General features: G+C 40.0%; 1 protein-coding gene across 1 annotated transcript in view; it reads right to left on the reverse strand.

The window, feature by feature from the left end:
- dnah2 (dynein, axonemal, heavy chain 2) overlaps window positions 1–21579 on the reverse strand; it is a gene marked incomplete at its 5' end in the record, with an annotated part of 117486 nt that overhangs the window by 60721 nt on the left and 35186 nt on the right. Inside the window, 11 exons of the mRNA XM_084404307.1 lie at window positions 531–711; window positions 799–988; window positions 3522–3625; window positions 3725–3913; window positions 4829–4939; window positions 5126–5251; window positions 5332–5433; window positions 5599–5816; window positions 6812–6950; window positions 7390–7570; window positions 20212–20294. Coding sequence (XP_084260433.1) covers window positions 531–711; window positions 799–988; window positions 3522–3625; window positions 3725–3913; window positions 4829–4939; window positions 5126–5251; window positions 5332–5433; window positions 5599–5816; window positions 6812–6950; window positions 7390–7570; window positions 20212–20294 — 1624 coding nt within the window. The remainder of the gene's footprint in view (window positions 1–530; window positions 712–798; window positions 989–3521; window positions 3626–3724; window positions 3914–4828; window positions 4940–5125; window positions 5252–5331; window positions 5434–5598; window positions 5817–6811; window positions 6951–7389; window positions 7571–20211; window positions 20295–21579) is intronic.

Below are 21579 nucleotides of genomic sequence, written 5' to 3' on the forward strand. Positions count from 1 at the left end.
ACACTTATTAAAATGAACACACTAACAGAGAAATCACACCAGGTTCGTTTTAATCCAACCAAACATGACAAGTGTGAACACAGCCTAAAAGTGGAATATAAAAGGTTTATTTTACTTGGACTTGGGCTGTCAATCTCTTAAAATAAATCAATAAAAACCCTAAAAGTATTAGAAAATGACCAAAATGAACTGTTTATTCACTGAAAATCTTGACCCTCCCCAGTTCTCCTTGGTGTGAGATTTTATGAATTAATCAAACAATCAATCAATTGATCCAGTTTCAAAACCAATCATTTGTTTAAGAATCAGAATCAATGTCATAGCATTGAAGACCGAAGATTATTTGTACATAATGACTTAAATGTCTGTTTGTTTCAGACAAAGCTTTTTGATGCATTTTTGTCGTTAAGGTGCTTGACAGCCTCAGTCCTCATTTACTTTCACTATATGGAGAAAAAGATATTTGTTTTGTGTTCCACAGAAGAAAGTAAGTTGGCTTGATGGAGAAACATAACGGTGAGTTTGAGCACCTGGGTTCATGGTGATGAAGATTCCACAAGACCAGACCAAGTTGATCTGTCTTCCCTCAAAGGTGAATTTGTTGAGTCCCGCAGACAGAGCAGACAGGATCGACAGGATCTGCTGAGCCACCACGGACAGGACCTCAATGTTTATCCGGTTAAACTCATCAAAACAGCCCCACGCACCTGTCTGGAGGGAGACATAAGCACATATTCAGCGACACTACATCAACTGTTATTGAGTTTAAGTGCTTAAATGATGTGGTTTAATGGATACCTGAGCCAGCCCGGAGTACATGCGGCCCATAGATTTGAAGTCCAAGCCCTCTGAGCAGTTAACCACTATCACGTACATGCCCAACGATTTACCCAGATCTTTAACCGTCTCTGTCTTCCCAGTTCCAGCAGGGCCTTTGGGAGAGCCGCCCCGGTGCAGATGCAGCGCAGTGGTTAAAGTCATGTAACACCTACACAGAGAACAAACACATTCTGTAATACATACATACATACACTGACATATATGATATTTACACATGTATAATGTGTTCTGACAAATCATGGCTTGTTAAGGCAAAAACATGCTGTAGATACGCATGGAGTTGGTCACTTTCTTTCTTTATCATGTTTTATTGACCATTTTATTCTTAAAGTACACCACTAAAAGGAGGATTTGTAACAAATAACTTCTGGGAATATGTCTTGACAATTCTTAGGGCTAGAATAGAAACAGGGATAGACACACTGACACACTGAAATTCACTCAAATCACATGAATCCGTAAGCGCATACACAGATGGAAAAGAGACAGACAGGCTTAAGCACATTGTCCATGTCCTTGAGTGGGCTTAAGATGTCACCCTCTCAACATAATAAACCCGGATTAGATTCTTCCTTTCATTCCACTGGAGGCACGTTCTGTGCTGATTTTTTGCAGTCTCTAAAGGCACACTACAGGAAATCCGCCATTGACTCCTGACTCCACTTCCTGGCTGGAATCTCTGCATAATTTCATGTAGACGAAATTATTCACATTTCTGTTCTATTATCACACAGAGACATCTGGAGCTCCTCTCTCTCTCTCTCTTCCTCTATGTGCAGGTGTGCTCTACTGATGGGGAGGTAAGATCTTGACTGATAAGGTTAATGACATGATCCCTGTCTCTCACTCATAATGACTTGGATAATGGCTGAAGTCAGATAACAGCATCAGAGTCCCCATGATGATCATTACAAAGCAGCTGATCACATCAGTCAAAAGCAGGAGTTGACTGTCACACAATATATTGTTATCTCTAGTAATATGAGAGTTATAGTATAATATGAGAGAGTAGGTGATTATATCTCAGCCAGAGGTCTTGGTGGTGTTAATGCATCAACATGCATAGTAAAATTCACTGTTATAAATGTACATGAACTCAAATAAACATATCAAGAGTGAGAGTATAATACTACATGCTTCACTCGGATGTTACTGTGTTCTGTCTGAGGGAACTGGTTGCGACAAAGCCCTCAAGTTAAGAAAATCCAAGTTATAAGGTTAAGGATACACTAGGTGAAACATCGGTTGGAAGGAAAAAGGTCATCGTTAAGTGTGTCCCCTTAATTGCTTAAGTGTTTCTTTAAGTTCTGTTCGGCGGGGCATTTTAGGTTTTGTGGCTTCGGTGCAAGCGTTCATATTTTAGGATGCTCTGTGATGTCTGCCAGACCCCTTTAAATTATCTCCATCACTCAGATATCGTTGTACAGCTGTACAGTTGTAGTAAAGGTCAGCAGTCCGTTATGTTCCGGTAACTGTGGGAGATTTCGTAACTAAACAACCGACGTTTGTTGCACCGCTCCTAAAGAGATCCCTAACCTCAGGGATACTCTTTAGTCAAATGACTGGGGGGGTTTCATGCAACCGGGCACAGACCTTTTGATTTAAAGCTTCATTCATAAAATGCTTGACAATTTTTTATTTTATTGACAAACATATGATGTATGAATTTCATTACAAAACTAAAATAAAAACCATGATAATAAACTCAATTAAATTTCTGAAATGGATGAGTTGGGCAAGAAAGTGAATTAAAAGCAGGCAGTAAAGTGCCTGGCACTAAAAAAGCATCTCTTCATAAAGAGGATTGAGAGAATGTTTGGTGTGTGCATTTATAACAAAGAATGGCTCATTTCTCAAAACCCTAAAATATAAGTTATATATGAGTTTTTGATTTGTTCAGTCAGTTCATTTTTGGTCACCACATTATGACTTGGCTTTTATTCCCAAAAAAAATGGAGAAAAAAATAAAAGAAATAATGAAAACAAAGTGTCTGAACTTCCCACCATGGGGGACTTTGCAAAATAAAGTGTATTTTTATATTCATGACATTTAAATGTTTATGACATTTAAAACATTCAGAATTCACGCACCATGTACCTCTGTTATATTTATTACTACCGGTATATCTTTTTGCAGTGGACAGATAAGTAACTGGCAAAATCCATTTTTGGGGGGGGACAAAAAAAAAAAAGAAGATTGAAAATGATTGCAATCTTTTTATGAATTTTATTCAAAGGTTTTTTATATGTTAAAATAAGGGTTTTTGTTTTAAGACCTGCACTATACCAAAGACTTCATATATAGAAAGACAGTGCACTCGTATTACTATGAATGGAAGAAATGCAACGCCCTATATGGCTGAACAAGTCCTGTCCTCTAAATAAAAGAGCCAATCGCATGTGCATTGGCTGCTCCAGCCTGAAAAAATTAACTTTTTTAATGCTATTTGAGCATAAGAAACCACATTTATGTGTTAGTTAGTTGTTGTATGAAATTTAATCGTAAGCTTGCTGAACAGCTTTGGAGAATTTTATGTTTCCCAATTCAAAGAGATAGGGGATGTACTTGCATGACTAAAACAGCTGCCCAAGAGGCGTTTCAAAGATGGCCGCCGAGTGAAATGACTTGCCTGAAAGGGTTTTGACTGTACATATCGTTTCCAATTGATCATATGTGTTACCTGTCTGTGAGGGGGGTGATGACAAGACGGCCAGAGTTGCCCAGGTACTCGTAGCCATAGCGAAAGTGTGTGTTGGTCTGTTTGATGACGCAGTCGTCTACATCCTACACACACACAGACAGAGACATTTAGACTGTTGTGTTGATGACCTTCTGCCTATTCTATACGTTTTCTCCATCATTTCATCCTGTCTTCCCCCTAACCTTTTCCCAGTACAGGCGTAGCTGGCACAGCCAGTCAAAGGCGTTGACATCACAACAGCCCGCTTTGGCCAGTTTGCTGATGACATCACGGGCATGGACCTCCACGGTGACCAGTGCGACGATCTTCAAGCGCAGAATCTTCGTTAAGTTCCCTCGTATGGCTTCAGAGTACTGACTGAGCATGGACACCTGGGTAACACAATGCAAACACTCATTATTAGAAGACAGGCACACTCAGACGCAACGCAAACTAATTTTATGGATCAGGGGTTCCAGATCAAACCTAGCCGCTGTTACTCCAAACATACTCGGTAAACATCAGCTGAGACGTGTAATGTAAATGTAAATTAACATCAAAAAATCCCCACCTTCCTTAAGCCCAAAAAGCCATGCTCTGAGACTAAATCTCAACTCTCAAAGACACAGAGACAGGCCTAAGCCATTCTCTGTGTCTCACTGGCTTTGGCTTATAAGATGTGATTGGATTAAATTCATTTGAGCTGCCGTCCTTAATTAACTTGTGTATGTAGTGTATCCTGTGCTCCAAGTACAAACACACATTAAATGAATAACTCATTTGAGTGAAGTCAGTAGTGTTTATGGAGTTCATCCACCAGTTATTAGCAGACTCGCATTGAATCTGTGCCCGCATGACTCCACAGAGAACTCCGCAGATTTCTGCAGAATCAAAACACCTGTCATTCCCAAAATTCTACAAATCCCCTACTGCTTGTGTGTTTGTTAATTAAATATTAGGGATAATTTTATTTTGCTTTCAGCTACTAACAAGAGTGTAGTATCCTCAGCTTTATTTAACACCATGTTGTAAGCCATTCCAGAGAATCCTACAGATTTCCTTCTAAATTGGCACAGAAAAAGGGGGCAAAGTCTGCAGATTCTGTCTAGATATTCCTTTTTGGATTCAAACACTCTTCCACCTGTCGCTGGTGGGAGAAAAAAAAAAACATAATTGTTGGATTTGGTATCTACAGACCTTTATTGTACATTTAATACAGGGAAAATTCATAAACTGGCCTTTCAGGTGTTTGAACCGGTGACCTGTGAATCACTAGCTCACATCTGTAACTGCTCAGCTCCTCTCACCTGTTTCTTTTTTAGTGATTTAAGGGCAGATTTATCTCCTCTCTCTTTACTGGTCATGAGGGCTCTGGTGACATCTGTAGTCCACTGGATTTGACTGGCTGTGATCAACATCTGTAGACAAGCAAAGCAGATTTTGCTGTGTAATTGCTGCATGTACACAGACAGACAGACAGACAGACAGACAGACACACACACACACACACACACACACACACACACACACACACACACACACACACACACACACACACACACACACACACACACACACACACACACACACACACACACACATACCTGTCCTGGCCAGTCTCGCACCCATTTGCTCCTTTTTCCTGGCATCTTCTTGAGAGCCCCGGAACAGTTCTTCAGACAGTCCTTCAGATTCCAGCGCATGGTTCGCTCGACGTCACACAACCACGCCTACACATACAAGACGAGAAGCTCAATGGAGAATGCATTTGTCAAGAAAGTCTGTGTTGGGCTTTGTGTTGGAAACACACCTCCACTGGCCCCTCCAGAAGAACAGGATTAGAGAAGTCAACAAACTCCCCATCAGCTGAGAACATCCCACTGGCCTCCGACTTGCTGTTACTGATCCCAAACTACACACACACATACAAACAAACAGATTATTAAACTAATATTCATGCTGAATCCCATACATTTCTGAAATGTCAAATATATATACAAATACTGTGATATAAAATTGCTCAACTGCTCATACAGTATAAGATTTTGGTCATGTCACTCAGCTCTAGTGTACGTACCTTGTTGATGCGAAGACTTTTGATGTTGTCAAAGCACTTCTTGAGGTGCGGCTGCACAGCGTCAGGGTTACGCGACTGACCCAGGATCTCCAGGAGGTCATCGTTAGACAAAAAGTAAAATCGAGGAAAGACCTGCCGTTTGGTCTCCAGGTACATGTCCAGCGACTTCTGAATTTCCTCTAACCTAGTGTTCATTTCTAAGAGCTTCTCTAGAAGACCTGAGACCACAGAAAAAATGAACATACATGTGTTTTTTATTACCATTTTTTTCTTTACATTTTCACATCTTAGTATTCAGAAGTGTAACACATTTTTCCAGTAGAAAAATGACTGGGAGAAACTACAACGCTCAATATGTCGACTGTAGAAAAGGAAGATGTTTAGTATTGGTTTCCATGAGCAAGAACAACCTATACAATACTAAATGTTTAAACTGATGTTATATGCTAAAAGATGCTAAATAGTTGTTTATAGTTGTCACATTTTATTGATGATCTAAAATACGTTGTTAAACAGTAGGATCTGTACTCTCAATAAAATAATACTAGAACAATCCTAGAATACAAGGAAACCCATTTGCCCATATACTGTGTGTGTGTGTGTGTGTGTGTGTGTGTGTGTGTGTGTGTGTGTGTGTGTGTGTGTGTGTGTGTGTGTGTGTGTATGTGTGATGGCAGTATTTGTACTTTGCAGTTGTTCTGCATTTACTGTACATGTTTTGTTTTTTCCATTCTAATAAAAAAGAAAATCAGGAGGGAAGTGTAGGGGGTCAGTGAGAAAAAAAAGCTAATAATTAAATCAACCAACATCAGAGAACTGTGAACATGCACATTTCCTGTTAAATTATTGAAATATTAACTATAATATTAATCTCAGAGGGTACTTCAAGTAGATATATATATAAAAAAAAAGGTTAGACTGACAAAAAAGTCTGGAAATTACAGTAATGAGAATGATGGAAGTTGCAAAAAAAGTAAGATGCCTGAATTAATTATGTTTGTACTTCATTGTCATTAAAATAATTCTGCATTGCAAAATTCTTAATGATTAACCTGCTTTATGTTCTTTATGCAAAATAAAATATTTTCCCAGGTGAAATGTGACCTGGACACGTTTCATCCATCTGCCCAGGAGTGTTGCCAAGCTAGCGGTCAACTGAACTGACTTTCTCCAGTCAGGCATTTTTTATCATCCAGCACCATCCATTTATTACCTGAGTGGTGTGTTCCTCTGAGAGCATTTTTGTCCTCATTGAGTCGGCCCATGATGATCTTCCAACTGGAGTTGATGTCATCAAACTCAGCCGTCTCACGAACCAACTGCTTGCGTATGTCATCTGCCAGAAAGATGTTCTAAAGAAAGAAAAATGGAAGAATGTGGTAGCAGACAACCAGAACAGAAAGGAAGATAAAACAGTGTGGTGCTCGGTTGGAGCCATCACAGGTGTGTTTACAAACACTAGTACACACAGGGATCCAGGCTGACAGCCACGGTTTACTCTCCTCATCAGCTGCAACAGAACAGATGTGTGACTCTGAACTCCGCTATGAGTGTGTGTGAGATGATTATCATTTACAGTGAAGTGAGTTTATGCCTCACATGTAGAGAGAGGACCCCTCTGTGATCTAATGTGACTGGTGTTTATTGAGAAAGAGTCGGGTGTGAGGAAGGTCAGGAGTGTGTTGTGTATAGCTGGATAATGTAACCATAGTCTTTTAAAGCATAAGAGAAGCATTTAAATGATTAACATGCTGTATAAAACTGTAGGAAGTGCTCTGTGTGTGTGCGTACCTCTAGATACATCCACTGCCTTTGTACAGTGAGGATCATTTCAATGACTTCCAGCACCAGAGACAAACAGCGTTCCCAGTGGTCAACTTCCTTTTCAAATGCTTTGGCGAAACGAGATGCTTTCATGACAGAGAGTGTCACCTGGTTATCCTCCAGAGCCTGGAACACTTCCTCTGTTCCCCTGAGTACACACACAAACACGCACACACGTTTTAGAAGGCATATTTGTGAGAACACGTCAGAGACCAGGGGTTCTCAACCAGGGGACCGGGTCCCACTAGGGGCCTTGGAACACTTCCAAGGGGACGGCAAAAGGGTTTAAAATAATTAGTCCCAAAATAAGTTAAAACAGCTAAAAAATAAAGACATATTTTATTTGCATTTGTTCTTTCAACAACTGTCATTTAAAGCCTACTTTATCATAATTGATAAGCAAATTTCTAAGGCCTCTTATTTAAAACTTCTGTCATCTGATTGTTAATTCATACCTTTTTAGCAAGTACAAAAGTATTTTAGTATAATTCTAAATACGTCCCCCTGCAGGTCATGGTTACGGAGCCCCTAAAGGTGCTCACGAGAAACTATTGCGTGTGCATGGGAATTATTATTTGGAATTTCCAGTTTACAATTTCCAGTTTAAGTATACTATAACCTATTTCCTTTGTGCGCCTTAGCCATCTCACTAGAAAGAAAAAGAGTGCATGGAGGCACAGTGCTGGGGAAAGTTACTTTTCAAAGTAATGCATTACAATATTGTGTTAATTCCTAAAAGCTAGCTAATTGCACAACTTAGTTTGTTTGTATGGAAAGTAATGTATTATGTTGCTTTTGAGTTACTTTTTCTCACCCGGGCTGGACTTGCTTGTTTGTTTTTTAACAAAAAAAAGTTCTATTTTTGGCAAATGTAAAGGCCCTTTCTCACCAAAAGTGCAAATGCAAGTAAATGCAAATTCATATCTGTACAGTAGAGGGCGCAGCTCAAACAAACCTTTCAGCTGTGCTGCTCTGTTCTGGATTGCAGAAGAATAAGACACAGGAAAAGAAAGTTCATAACTTCAACTCTTCAGCAATAAAACCGAAAAAAATTAAACAAATGTGATGTTTATCTAAAGTCATTTTTACTTAGCATAGTTAAATTGGATCATCAAAGGTCAGTAGCAAATACATCGGTTAATAAAGTGAGATTAAATACATAAAGCATATTTGTGTCATTTAACATTTAGTTATTGCAGGTTTGTGTAATATTCAGAGATTGCATTTCACTGTTTTTATTCATTTAGAGGAACACCGAATCTGAAACGCAAGTATCAAACACGAAGCGCAAGTAACTTTGTGGGCACAAATCTAAAATGGGTTGGTCTGAAGTGGCTACATTACTTAAAGGTGTGGTTTGGGTGTAACGTGCAATAAACCAATCAGAGCGTCATCTCACATTCCCTTTAAAAGCAGGCGCGCTTGTTCCATGGTGGATTGCTATTATAACGGCGGATTTGCCAGGCGCACGCCAGGAGCGGTTCACAGCCAAGGAGACCGACATTCTCGTCAGGGCCGTAAAAGACAGAGAAGTGACATTGTATGGGGATGGGAGAAACCCACCCAAATTAGCTTCGGTTGAACAGGTGTATAATAATTTGGGTAAATGTGTAAGCTAGATTTATGCCTATTTTTTCACATCTTCATGGACACTGCAATGATTTCCCTCGTGTGGTAATATTTTTCCTTGTAATTATGTATGGTTTGCAAAAATAGGAACTGCTGCGTCTGTGTAGATGAGAGAAGCAAAGTGTATGTGCGTTGTGCACACGCTACATTATGGCCAAGCATGCGCCCTTAAAATAGCATATGAATAACATGCACAACGCACCACTGACTTTAGACTAGGTTTTTCCTGGTCTGTGGCGGAATTGTTTTCTGAAACTGCAAAATAGCACCAGGGAACGTTTGCGCCGGAACACGCCTCCTCTTTTCGCTGAACCGCCCCCGGGAGTGCAAGTTCATTCCCTAATTTACAGACGTGCGTCTGTGGAGGGAAAAGTCCGCTGTGCGTCGGGTGCAAAATAGGAATGATACATGCGCATGCATGATACAGGCCCTTAGTCTAGAACTACTGTACAATAACCATCATGTTCACACACAGTGCCTCTGCACTTACTCACAATGTCTCTCAACATGTGGACAGAAGAGCTGTCAGGCAATAAACAGGAAAACAAAGTAACTTGCATTTCTTATTTAAAAAAGTAACTTAGATCTCTTTTTGTAAATTTTAAAATAATGCGTTACTTTACTAGTTACTTGAAAAAAGTAATCTGATTACGCAACTTGCGTTACTTGTAAAGCGTTACCCCCAACACTGTGAAGGCACATGAATTAACAGCAATCTGTTTGCTCAAAATGTGACTTTCGTTAGGGCAGTACTTGTAGGCTAATATCAAGGTCTTTAACGCATCCTATGTCTCGGCTGAGAAAACACGCCGTGAAATAGGCTGATGGCACAATACGGATGTGCACATTGTCCAATTTGCCAAGTTCAAGGGTCCATAAAACAAGATTGGTACCGTAAAAAGTGCTCAAAATTTAAATTTCGTTAGAGCAGTTGCTCTAGTATGAGGATGAATCTACGTTTGTCACTTATTGACACGTGAGCTTTATAACGCAAAGCTCCCTTCAGTCCTCTATGTCTAAGGCGGTGCTAGCAATAGTTAGAATTGAAGGAATTCAGCATTTCTTCGCCACTTGTAAGTTACATTTTACTGTACCAATGTTTTTTAATTGCCCGTTAATAGGTTTATATGGGACAATATAAATATACTGCCCTAACGAAATCCACATTTTGAGCACTTTTAACTGTTCCATTTTGTGTCGCGGTTTCTCAGTCGCCACAGAGGATGTGTTAAACTGGACATCAGGTCGTGATATTAGAGGTACTGCCCTAAAGAAATGGCAAATTTTTAGCAAAAAGATCCCTGAGAATTCACGCAGATGCACGCGAGCATGCAAAAAATTCACGTGAGCATGTAAAAAGTTTCTCATGAGCATGCAACAGTTACAAGTGCACACACGAAAGTTTGTATATTTTTTATGGTAACACTTTAGTTTAGGGTCCAATTCTCACTATTAACTAGTTGCATATTAGCATGCATATTACTAGGATATTGGCTGCAATGGTTTTCATACTAAGATTATAGTATTTACTAAACCTTACCCTCACAATCGAACCCTCACGCAACCTGTTGACATTAGATAATCTATCAAAACATGATTTATGAGCATTTTAAATAGTCAGGACTGCTTCAAACGCCAGTTTTTGACGATCATAACTATGGCCAAACATGTACACGTACACAAAGCATATTTATAGAAGGCACATTCACAATACAACTGAAATATAATAAGGTAATATAGAGCGCTCAAGGTTCTGTCTGTTATTCATTTCGACAAACTACCACACATCCCTTTCTCTGGCGCGCACACAGCTCGATGTATGAAGCAAACAAAAGAGAGGACAAAGTGAACAGCAGTGGCTCTCGACCCCCCTCCTCGGCGTACTGCGTTGCCATGGCAGCAGCCTCACGCGCTGCCGCAGCCGTCTCCATGCCAACGGCACCTGATGTCCGCATGCACACGCAGAAACACACTCACATACATTCACACGAGCACACGAACCCGGAGGAAAGACACACACACAGGCACAAAACATGTCACACATCTCTTGATTTCTCAGATTGAAGCCGCAGGTGTGTGTGTGTGTGTGTGTGTGTGTCATTCATCTCTGTTTGTCTCTCCATCTCCCCAAGCTCTAACCAATGCCGCTTCATGCAGAGTGTGTGCATATGAGCAACGGAGGAACACTGCACACACACTTTGCACTTTGCACATCAATGTCAGTTGGTGAAGGGCACAAAAAAAGTGAAAAAGATGAGTGTAAATGCCTTAAAACAACCTCTTCACACTCTCTCTCTGAGAGGGAGCACAGGGCTGATGGGAAAGAGAGAAAGAAGAAAGGAGGAGAGAATAAGAGGAGGTGAGTGACAGGCGTGGGCCACCTGACCTCCCGAGCGACAGCATGAAACCAGGCACAATCTCTGGCCTGCGGCACCTACAGACACACACTCAGAGGAATAATCTGTCTGTTTTCCAGTCCAGGCAACATGACAGACACATATAGCATTCGACACACATCACTGAAGCAGCGCCGGAGGGAAAAACACAAGTGAAGTCCAAGAGCATTTATGGTGGAGGTGAACGCCTTTGTCTGTAATGACTGATATTAGCGGAACTTGCAGTTGCATTTCATGAATATTTTAGGAAGGAGATCAACAGGTTAGAGCACAAAGACAAAGACACATTCTCTCATGTGCATTTGGTATCATTTTAATTAGATTAAATATTTTTAATAGGGCTGCCCCCTAATAGATGACTGACCATTAGTCGACGAGAAGAGGCTTAGTTGCCCAAAATGTTATTAGTCGGTTGGTTGCAGGAAAAGAAACTCCACAGGAAGTGGCGAAGTCACGCAGTCCGTGAGGGACAGATCATTAACGGCGGGTCCGTGTGGTAATTACAGTATGTTGAGCAGGAAATCCAAACATTCGCCTATCATCCATCGACCTCAAATATGGCTTATCATTTGAAACATGTAAGTAGCAGCAACTGTACATAACTCTAATGTTAACCTAGATAAACGTGCGCTATTAGGAGCATATCCAAGTGTTTGTGTGGAATGTGGAAGCTAAAATATTAACGCGCTTCCTGCATGACATGGAGGCGCCGGCGCTATCACTTGCATTTTTTCCTGGTAACAGCGGAAACCACTTAAAATGCTCATTATTATTCATTATTATTACTCATATAAATAGTCATTATTGGTCATGTAATGCATCATTCGAAACTGTAATGCTGCGTTCACACCGAATGCGAACTGAGCGCCTGGAGCGAGTGATTTCCATGTTAAGTCAATGTAAAGACGCGTTGACGCGCGTCTGTAGGGTTCCCTGTAGGTCACGCGCCTAGCACTTGCCCCTCCCACAAGAAGCGAATTTCGCTTTGGATGCGCGAGTGGATTCAAAATGTTCAAGCGTCCAACTAGACGCGATAGAAGCGAATTTGACGCTCGATGTGAACGCAGCATAAAGGGTCTACTTTTATTTGGGTAAACTCACAATAAAAACAAAACGTTGTGCATTTGTAAAATTAAGAAAACAAACAGGATGCGCTTTCTGCCGCCTCAGTCTCCGTGAACTGAAGCGCGTCACAAAAATGAACCAAAATTCCAGAGTATAGGCTACTTGCCTATAATTTGAATCGAAAACAAATACTCTCTGACTATGCAATCCATTTCTCATTAAAGGCGCGTTCACTACTGCGGAGATGGAAGTCAACATCGTCAACTGACACTGACTCAGAAAACACTAGTTTATTAATAAACAATTAAAATGACTCCTTGCTATTTTGCTTTGCGGAAAGCTTTATGTGTGCGCCTGAGCAGGGAATAGGCTATATATTAAGCCCCCCAGTATATATTTAAACATGCAATTAGTCGACTAATTGCTTAAATAAACAACTACGAGTCAAGTAGAAAAATCTTTAGTTGGGGGGCAGCCCATTTGTAATATATAAATTACACTAGTTTGCTAGTTAGGGGTTGGAAGGTCGGGTTTCGCAAAAAGTCTCTTATGCTCACCAATGTTGCATTTATTTGAACAAAAATAGAGTAAAAACAGTAATATTGTGAAATATTATTACAATTTAAAAGAACTGTTTTCTATTTTAAAATGTAATTTATTCCTGTGATCAAAGCTGAATCTTCAGCATCATTACTCTTCAGTGTCACATGATCCTTCAGAAATCCTTTTAATATGCTGATTTGCTGTTCAAGAAACATTTCTGATTAATAATAATAATAATAATAATAATAATTTGTTACATTTATATAGCGCTTTTCTGGGTACTCAAAGCGCTTATTGTCGATGCTGAGAACAGTTACAATAATTATTCTTTTTTTAGGGAACTTTGTCTTCAGGATTCTGTCACTTTTGAACAATTTATTGCATCCTTGCTGAATAAAAGTATTAATTTCTATAAAGAAAATCTTACTGACCCCAAATGATATTCTATTATGCTCCATTTAAGTATGTTTCTTAATATAATTGGAACACAGCATAATAACTCTGTGAATCATAATGCAGCTTTAATCAAGTTTAAGTGCACTTATGAGGACTTGGTGTTTTGGCCTGAAGCCACCATACAAATACAGCACAATAAACAAGTTATGATGGTTGAGAAAGAAGAACTCATGCAAGTACGCTCTGCCTTTCTGCATGCTACAGTATATGAATAAATGACACATGATGAGCTCCTCTGCTCACAAACTTTTGGAATATGATCATCATTAAAATCATATATCAGAATATAACAGGATATATCCAAAGATGAATGGCAGAAAACCTGTTTAAACCCCCACATCCAGGCAGTTAATGTGAGCTTCAAGCCATTACAGTGTAAGTGGATTACGAAGTCTATAACTCCAGAAATATTTCATAACTTTAATCCCAACATTACTGATCAATGTATAAAAAGTGATTAAATTTGCCAGTTGTTTGGCTGTGGAAGAGCTTAAAGAAAAATCCAAATCTTTTATCTGTGGAAGTGTTTCAACTCTCTTTAACAGGTGTTACAACAAAACAAAATGCACAATCGTTAAAACTTTTACTCATTAAGGATACATTAAAGTGACATTTATAATGTTAACTTACCAAATAACTTACCAAAACTTTAGCATACCCAATATATGTATATTATTTGATTTATCAATCTTTTTCCCTTTTATATATTGGTAATTTAGTTTATTATAGTCTACTGTTGCTATAAATTTAACAGTTAAATATGGATGAAAGCAGTACAGCACGGCTGCTCTCACACACACTCAGAAAGGTTGTAAATGATCACCTCTGCTTTAAGTGATCACACACTCAACCCGTGTGCCGCAGGAACTCTGATTCAGACCAATCACAGGAGCCGCACTCTCAACTCTTTCTTTCTCTCTGACTCGGACTCACACACATGAGCATTAGCTGTGGGAGAGGTGCAGTGGTGACAGGATTCATTCTCTCGGTATCTCTCATACACACACACACACACTGCATCTGTCTCATCACATCATCTAACTGTGTGTCTTCACTGCAGGCTGTTCTCAGAGGAGCAGCAGGTGAGAGAGAGGATTACATTACTACTGCCACAGAATTATCACATATACACAAGCACATACAACTTAGCTATCAAAATAAGGGTCAATGTCCTTAAAAAGACAGCAATATTTGCATTTGATGTATTTGGACAATCTATCTGTAAATTTTTGTTTATAATAGTATTCAACTCTATATTTATTCAGTACATATCCATGTTCTGCACTTATGAACCACTGTATATCCTGCACTTGCTGCTATTGCACTTCTGGTTAGACCTAAACTGCATTTCGTTGCCTTGTACCTGTACTTGTGTAATGACAATAAAGTTGAATCTAATCTAATCTAATCTAATTTGGCATTTTTTTAACCGTATAAAATAGGCATGTTGCCCATTTATGACAATTACTTGTACTAAATAAACTAAAGGAAATTCTATGCACAATTATGGCTGTTACCTATCAAATCAACATCACCATATAATATAATATAAACGAGCTGTAAATAATGAGCAAGTTATCAATAAAATAAGCACGGCTGGAATGCTTTGACATAATTTAGACTGGTCTTTATTTAGGATTCTGCGGCTCTATGCTGTCTGTCACAGTGGATCTTTTATAATCACTGTTTTAGAGTGTAGGATTTCTTCATATCAAGTGTTTTCAAAGCTAATTTAATTATACTTTGATCAAAACCCACTTTTATTAGTTCCAGCTTCACCAGTAGTTGCCTCTGAGACAGTAAATGCAGATATTTGACAGTCACTACAGTGTCTGACTGCAGTCACTACTACCACAGTTACCACAATCTCATATTGCAGACAAGAAAAGATTCATTTACTATATTCACATGAACATATCTAGGACTTTTTGTCATGTCAAGTGTCAATTTAATTTAGGACATACAGTCATTATAATTATAATTACTAATCCAATGATTCTAAAAATAAATAGACAAATAAATAAAACACAATATCAGGCACTTAAATGCATGGTAACATGTTACAAATAAAATAGGGGACATCCAGTAAAGTTTTGTCAGATTCAAATTAATTATATAAAAAAAAGATAAACAGCAATAAGGATAAATAAAGAGAATCACCAACTAAATGTTCCCTCTGTATCTCCATTTTAAATGTTTTTTTTTTTAACAAAACTTCAAACATGCTCATAGATCAAGAGTACTTATTTATCTCTCCCTCTGTTTCATAGCAAACACAATTCCATAACCTCTTTGAATGAGTCTACTGTTGTGTGTGCGTGTGTGTGTGTGCGTTTGATCAATGACTTTTCCATTCGCCCCGCTGTCAGGCAGGAGTTCATCAGAGAATGCTGAAACTCATATTTACTGCAGGGTAGAGAGTCCTGCAATGCCCTTTATCTCTCTTCCCATCTCTCTCTCTCTCTCCCTGAGCCCAATCAGGGGGCTTGTGGATGTTAATTGAATTGGGCTGGGGGTCTCTTTCTAATGTGCAGCAGATGGTCAGGACATTCCTGCTTCCTTTATCTCACACACACATACACGTGTATACGCACATGTAAACACACATATGCACACACACTAGGTGGCAGTGTTGTACTACCCTGGCCCAATGAGTCACGCTTAAAGCCCTAAAGCCATTATGAAGCAATGAATGCTGATCATCTAGAGAAGTGACCATGGGTGCGTCTCAATCAGCCCTTGTCGTACAACTGGTATTTATGAACAACAGCAGAACTGATCGTTTTCTCACATTTATTTTTCTTACATATACCTGCAACTGTTCACTCATAAATTAATTATAAATGTTAGCTAGATTATGTTCAGAACCAGTGCTGCAATGCTGCAATATTGTTTTTTCAAAACAGTGTCATGTGTGCTGAGTTGGCTCACGTGATTGTTTCACACTTCATAACTTCTGTTAAGGGAACACAGTGAGCATAAATGCTCCCTGGTTTTCACAGTGCATTGTGGGACTTTTTAGGGAGCAAATGTTTTAGTGCACTGGAAGGATTTTGCCTTTAAAACGGCCGTCTCTATAATCAGAGCCCTGACTCCTGAACTAGAGAGCTGATTGAGACGCACCCCATGTGTGAGTTAGAATGTGTAGCCATTCTCTCTGCTTATAGAGTCAACTTAGTCTCGCTTACCAAAGTACACAGCCTACCTAGACCGTGTACCGGCGTTCAAATTAAACGCGGTGATGTCTAAAAATGCTGTCTACATAGGCATCTCACTTCATTTTGAACAGCTTATTGTTACTAGAAAATCACACAAACAGACACACTTTTTTAGTAAACTAACAGAAAAGCACATAGAGGAGGACATGACCTCTCGAAATACCGAGTCATCAGCAAAGCAGGGCTGGGACGTTCATCCGCATCTGTGTGTGTGCGTCCAAACAGCAGCATATGTGCGTCAGGACAAAAATGTGCGCTGTAGCAAATTTTAAATAAAATACAGTGTTGGTAAGGGAAGCGTATGTGTCTTAATTTAATTATAAGAAGCAGCATATGCTAAAAGTGTTTGCATGCACGTTTTGTCCCGCGTCATTATAGACCGTTTCGCCCACTGGCTCCGCTCAATGTTACGTTATGACTGCCAGGAGAGTCTTTCGGTCAGTCGAACCTTCGGTGCAGGACGCTTTTAATGCATGTTCTGCAGAATTGTCACTCTTGCAACTGCAGAGCAGGCAAAGAGATGTTTCTGTGCACCGTATTTATACAATGAGTGTGTGTGTGCTGTGCGTACAATGCAGGGCTGTAGGTGGTAATTACAGGTGATTTGCACTCCGTCCTGCTAAATGTGTGGAAACGCTCAATTATAAGTACACGGCAGCAAACAGAAAGCCTCTTCACTGCAGGACCATTAACGCACACACAGCTCCATCTGTGCGTGCGCACACTTCAGCTTCTATCATGAATACTATCATCATTAATCATCTTTTCTCCTTGCGGACAAGGCTGTCCGTTATTGAGAGCCTGAGTAATTTGGAATTGATTCTGTCCCCGGTATACAACCCCACCGCTGAATACTAAACACACTGTTTGTTGATATGGCATATACACCACTGACAAAAAAAAAAAAAAAAAAAAGAGGAAGAAATAGAGTGATCAAAGAGGAGAGAGGGAGAGGGAGAACTAAAGATAAAGCATATGTCCACCTTTTGTTGCAGCACTGACGGGGACGAACAATACCAGCAGGTATGTGTGCTAAACAGGGGGAGAGAGAGAGAGTGAGAGAGAGAGAGAGTGAGAGAGACACCACGTCCTTTCTCTGTTCTGCAGGATCTAAGCTTCTAGAAATAAGCAATAAAAATCTTTTCCTCTATATATCTCTGTTCCTCGCTTTTTTTCTTCACATGCCTACCTGTCAGTGAGACACCACCCCCTGTGATTCTCTCTCTCTCTCTCACAGGTGGGTGTGAGACACTGACGCATATGACAGGTTATAGCACAGAGAGCTGCAGTCCTTATGACTCTGCGTATTAGTGCATTACGCAACACTTAAAACTCAGTTTCAGTTATATGACAGACCTGACGTCACTGACACTATTGGATACTACACACTACTGAACTGACTCCAGCTGAGTAATGACACTATTGTCTTTTTAGAGCAGAACTGTAATCTGTTAGCATCTTTGAATCGTTTTATTATTGTAAGCTTGACATCACTAAACATTACAGTACATACACAAACACAAGGATGATGGGGATATTTGTTTCGATGCAACTTAAAATGTAGCTGTGAATTTTTTTAATATTTATTTTATAATACACACTTTTCTAACTTTTACATTTATTTTAGTATTTGTTTTGTTTATGCACGTCTTTATCAGATTAAGTTCACTTCTAGGAAAAATGTTGTTCCAAAACTATAGCTAAGTACAAACTCGTTTACTTAGCTATAAAAATGGGGACATGGCACTTACTTATATATATGCAAGTGCAATATCACATAAGCAATATCATAATCATAGGCCAATTTGTCTCCAGAGGCGCTCTCACTTATAAAGAACAAAATAGACACAAATTAAAATGGAAAATTAAGAAAGAATCCAAATAAGAAGCCTCCATTAAGGTATAAAAAAACAATAACATGAAATTACTGTTACATCAAAACGGACAAACAGGCACAGACTGACCCGTTTCCGATTCAACTTGCACATAAACATGCTCATTCGCACACACACACATTGCTTCCAGCTAAATACGAAGAGGCCTGAAGGCATTTTCAGAAAACTTTCAGCCCTTGGGAAGGAGACTGCTTATACAAATGATTCTGTTAGATTAGAGCTTTTGTGCGGCTGCCATAGGCACAAAGCATCCTCTCCAGTTCTTATCTGCTCACAGCTCGTTTCTATAATTGTAAGCAATGAACCCTTTGTGAAACTCCCGAATGGTCTCAATCAAACCAAAAAGAGCAACAGCATCATTTGAGCTCATCTAAATACAGAAATGTGTTTTCCCGCTAGTGTTTATTCATTCACAGACAGACAGTTTGTGTTCTTCGTTGGACCCTTGACTTGTTTGCCCAGAAGGCTTAAAGCAGCCATTCTGAGTCCTGCTCTCTAGGGAGATTGATAGTAATTATGTTTGTGTGAGAGCTCAAGGTGCCCTGGCATTGATAAGCCATTTAATCTGTGTATGAAACATGGCTTGCTGTCAAAACACAGATTTGAACCGGACTCTGAGAGAGCAATGCTGTCCGGCCGGTGGCTGTGTTTCCCAACCCCATCTAAACAGCATTTTTGGCCATCAAAGGTGCATTTAAGCACTAGATGTGTTTCAAAGCCTGCTGAGCTACACATCTAGAGAGCATTTCCGGGTATCAAAGGTCCATTCAAATACTGGCTGTGTTTCAAAACCTAGTGAGCTGCTTATCTAGACAGAATTTTTGCACATCATAAGCGCATTCAATCCGTTAAGAACATTTGAATATGCCTATAATTCGGTCCAGTATGCAGGAGGCGGCTCACTAGGTTTTAAAACACAGCCAGTGTTTTGTATCATTTGCTCACTCTTTCTCAGTGGTGGTTGTGTCACACAGAGTATTATGATAATGTGGAGTCACTGGCTCATCACGCGTGGCGGTTCTTCCCTGCAGCAGGGAGCTCCATCATGTTGAGGAATGGTGTTTTTTAGGCTATGGCTTGTTTTTGGCACTAACATATTCGCATTACGGTGCCTTAACAGCATGGATGAAGCCAGTACCAGTCCCTCGGTGGACAGTGAGTCTGCCACAAAAAACAATTACCTCACGACTGGAAATGCATGAAAGTTATGGTACAATTACGTCTCAGGAAAAAATAATCCAATACATCAATTAGGCAAAGTCAATTAGGACAACTCCCCAATTAAGATGGAAAATCTACCGGTGGAGGCTGGAGGCTGTAGCAAGCTGCAGCTAGGAAAGACACATATTTTTGTGTGTGTGTGTGTGTGCGTGCGTTAATCTTCACTATTTTTATGTTCTTGTGTTTTCTTTTTCTGAGGAAAATTACATGGCAAATTCAATATTTTTTTATAAAATAAAGTAAAATGCACTCCCACGTCAGGACGCTGAATCATCTTAATCATCTATTTAACATTCTGCTGACTGAGCACCTGCGAGTGTCTACGACCTCTTGACGTTTGACCTTTTGAAACCTCTGGCATCTCACCTCAGTCTGTGGTGACCTTTGTCTTTGTGGGGTGTGATGTCCAGAGACGTTTCCTCCCAAGTCTTCGTGATGCCTTCCAGTGTCTGTGAATGAGAGGTCAACATTAGGCTTTTTAATGTTAGCACTAATCTTTCCAGACACATTCCACCTCAGCTCTGAACGCCAGATTGTATTAGAGCTGGAAGGGCAGCCATCGGTCTCATGGGGACGTCAGGCGACTAGTGACAGTCAAAGAACATCGATCGAGGCCCCCGCAAAGTTTCCCCCACAATAAACGTCATAGAAACACCAGACATGAATAGAAATCCACCAGTGATATTTATGATATGTTTAAAAACCTAGCAAGCAACCTACCTAGCAGCAGTTTTGGACATCTTTCAAACATTCAAACACTTGAAGTCTTTTAAACCCCAGTGAGCTGCTCGCATAGACAACATTTTAAGACATCATAGGCACGTCCGGACATTGGCTGTGTTTTGAATCTAGTGAGCTGCCTAACAAGACAGCATTTTTGGGCATCATAAGTTTTGGGCATCATTTCAAAACATAGTGAGCTGCCTATCCAGGTGGCATTTTGTTGTATTAAGGTGGGGTCATATTTACTGTTATTCAGCAGAATCCATGCGATCATAACTTTCACTTGAGAGCGATTTTTCCACATTTTTGTGACTTCACCTTTAGAGCTGAAAAGACAGCTATCTATTTTGTGAGGAGGTTAAGTGACTTATAGTCTCAGCCTCTGAACATCTGGAGACGTGTGTGTTGCGTCTGGTGTGAAGCCAAACCCCCTCATGGAAGAAGAAGAAAGCTTTCGTGTTAGCAACTGTGACAATGAGCGATTATCAGGATAGTTTATGAAGTTCGTAGCGCCATTGTTGCAGTAAACTTGCACAAGGATCTTGAATGAATAATTTATTAGATGCACACCGGTCTCGTAGTTATCGTAGGGACATCAACGTTACATTTTCACGCCTCTAAACATGACTCAAAACAAAATGAACCGTGATTGGTTGCTTTACATGTCGGTCAGACGTCCTCTTGGCCGGTCCTTGGCCAATGAAAGCTGTGATGGAGTCCAGACCTTCTGCCGTCAGTCTGAAGGTCCGGCTACGCGAGACTAGGCGACTTGTGACAGGGAAATATCATTAATCTGGGCCCCTGCAAAGTCTTTCCAGAAACACCAGCCGTGCGCCATGCCAGTAAAGCTTCTCATTTACACTCTATCTGTCTTTCTACTTTTCTCTCTCTCTGCGGGTGACTTCTGGGTGAACCGCTCTGTGCTTTGGGGGTTATGAGGCTTTGCTCTCCCATTGCCTCTCTCGAACCAAAGCTGTGTTGTTGTAACCTCTGCGAGCACAGAGCCGAACG

This window comes from Rutilus rutilus, assembly GCF_951802725.1.
Source record: "Rutilus rutilus genome assembly, chromosome: 3".
Taxonomy (NCBI): domain Eukaryota; kingdom Metazoa; phylum Chordata; class Actinopteri; order Cypriniformes; family Leuciscidae; genus Rutilus; species Rutilus rutilus.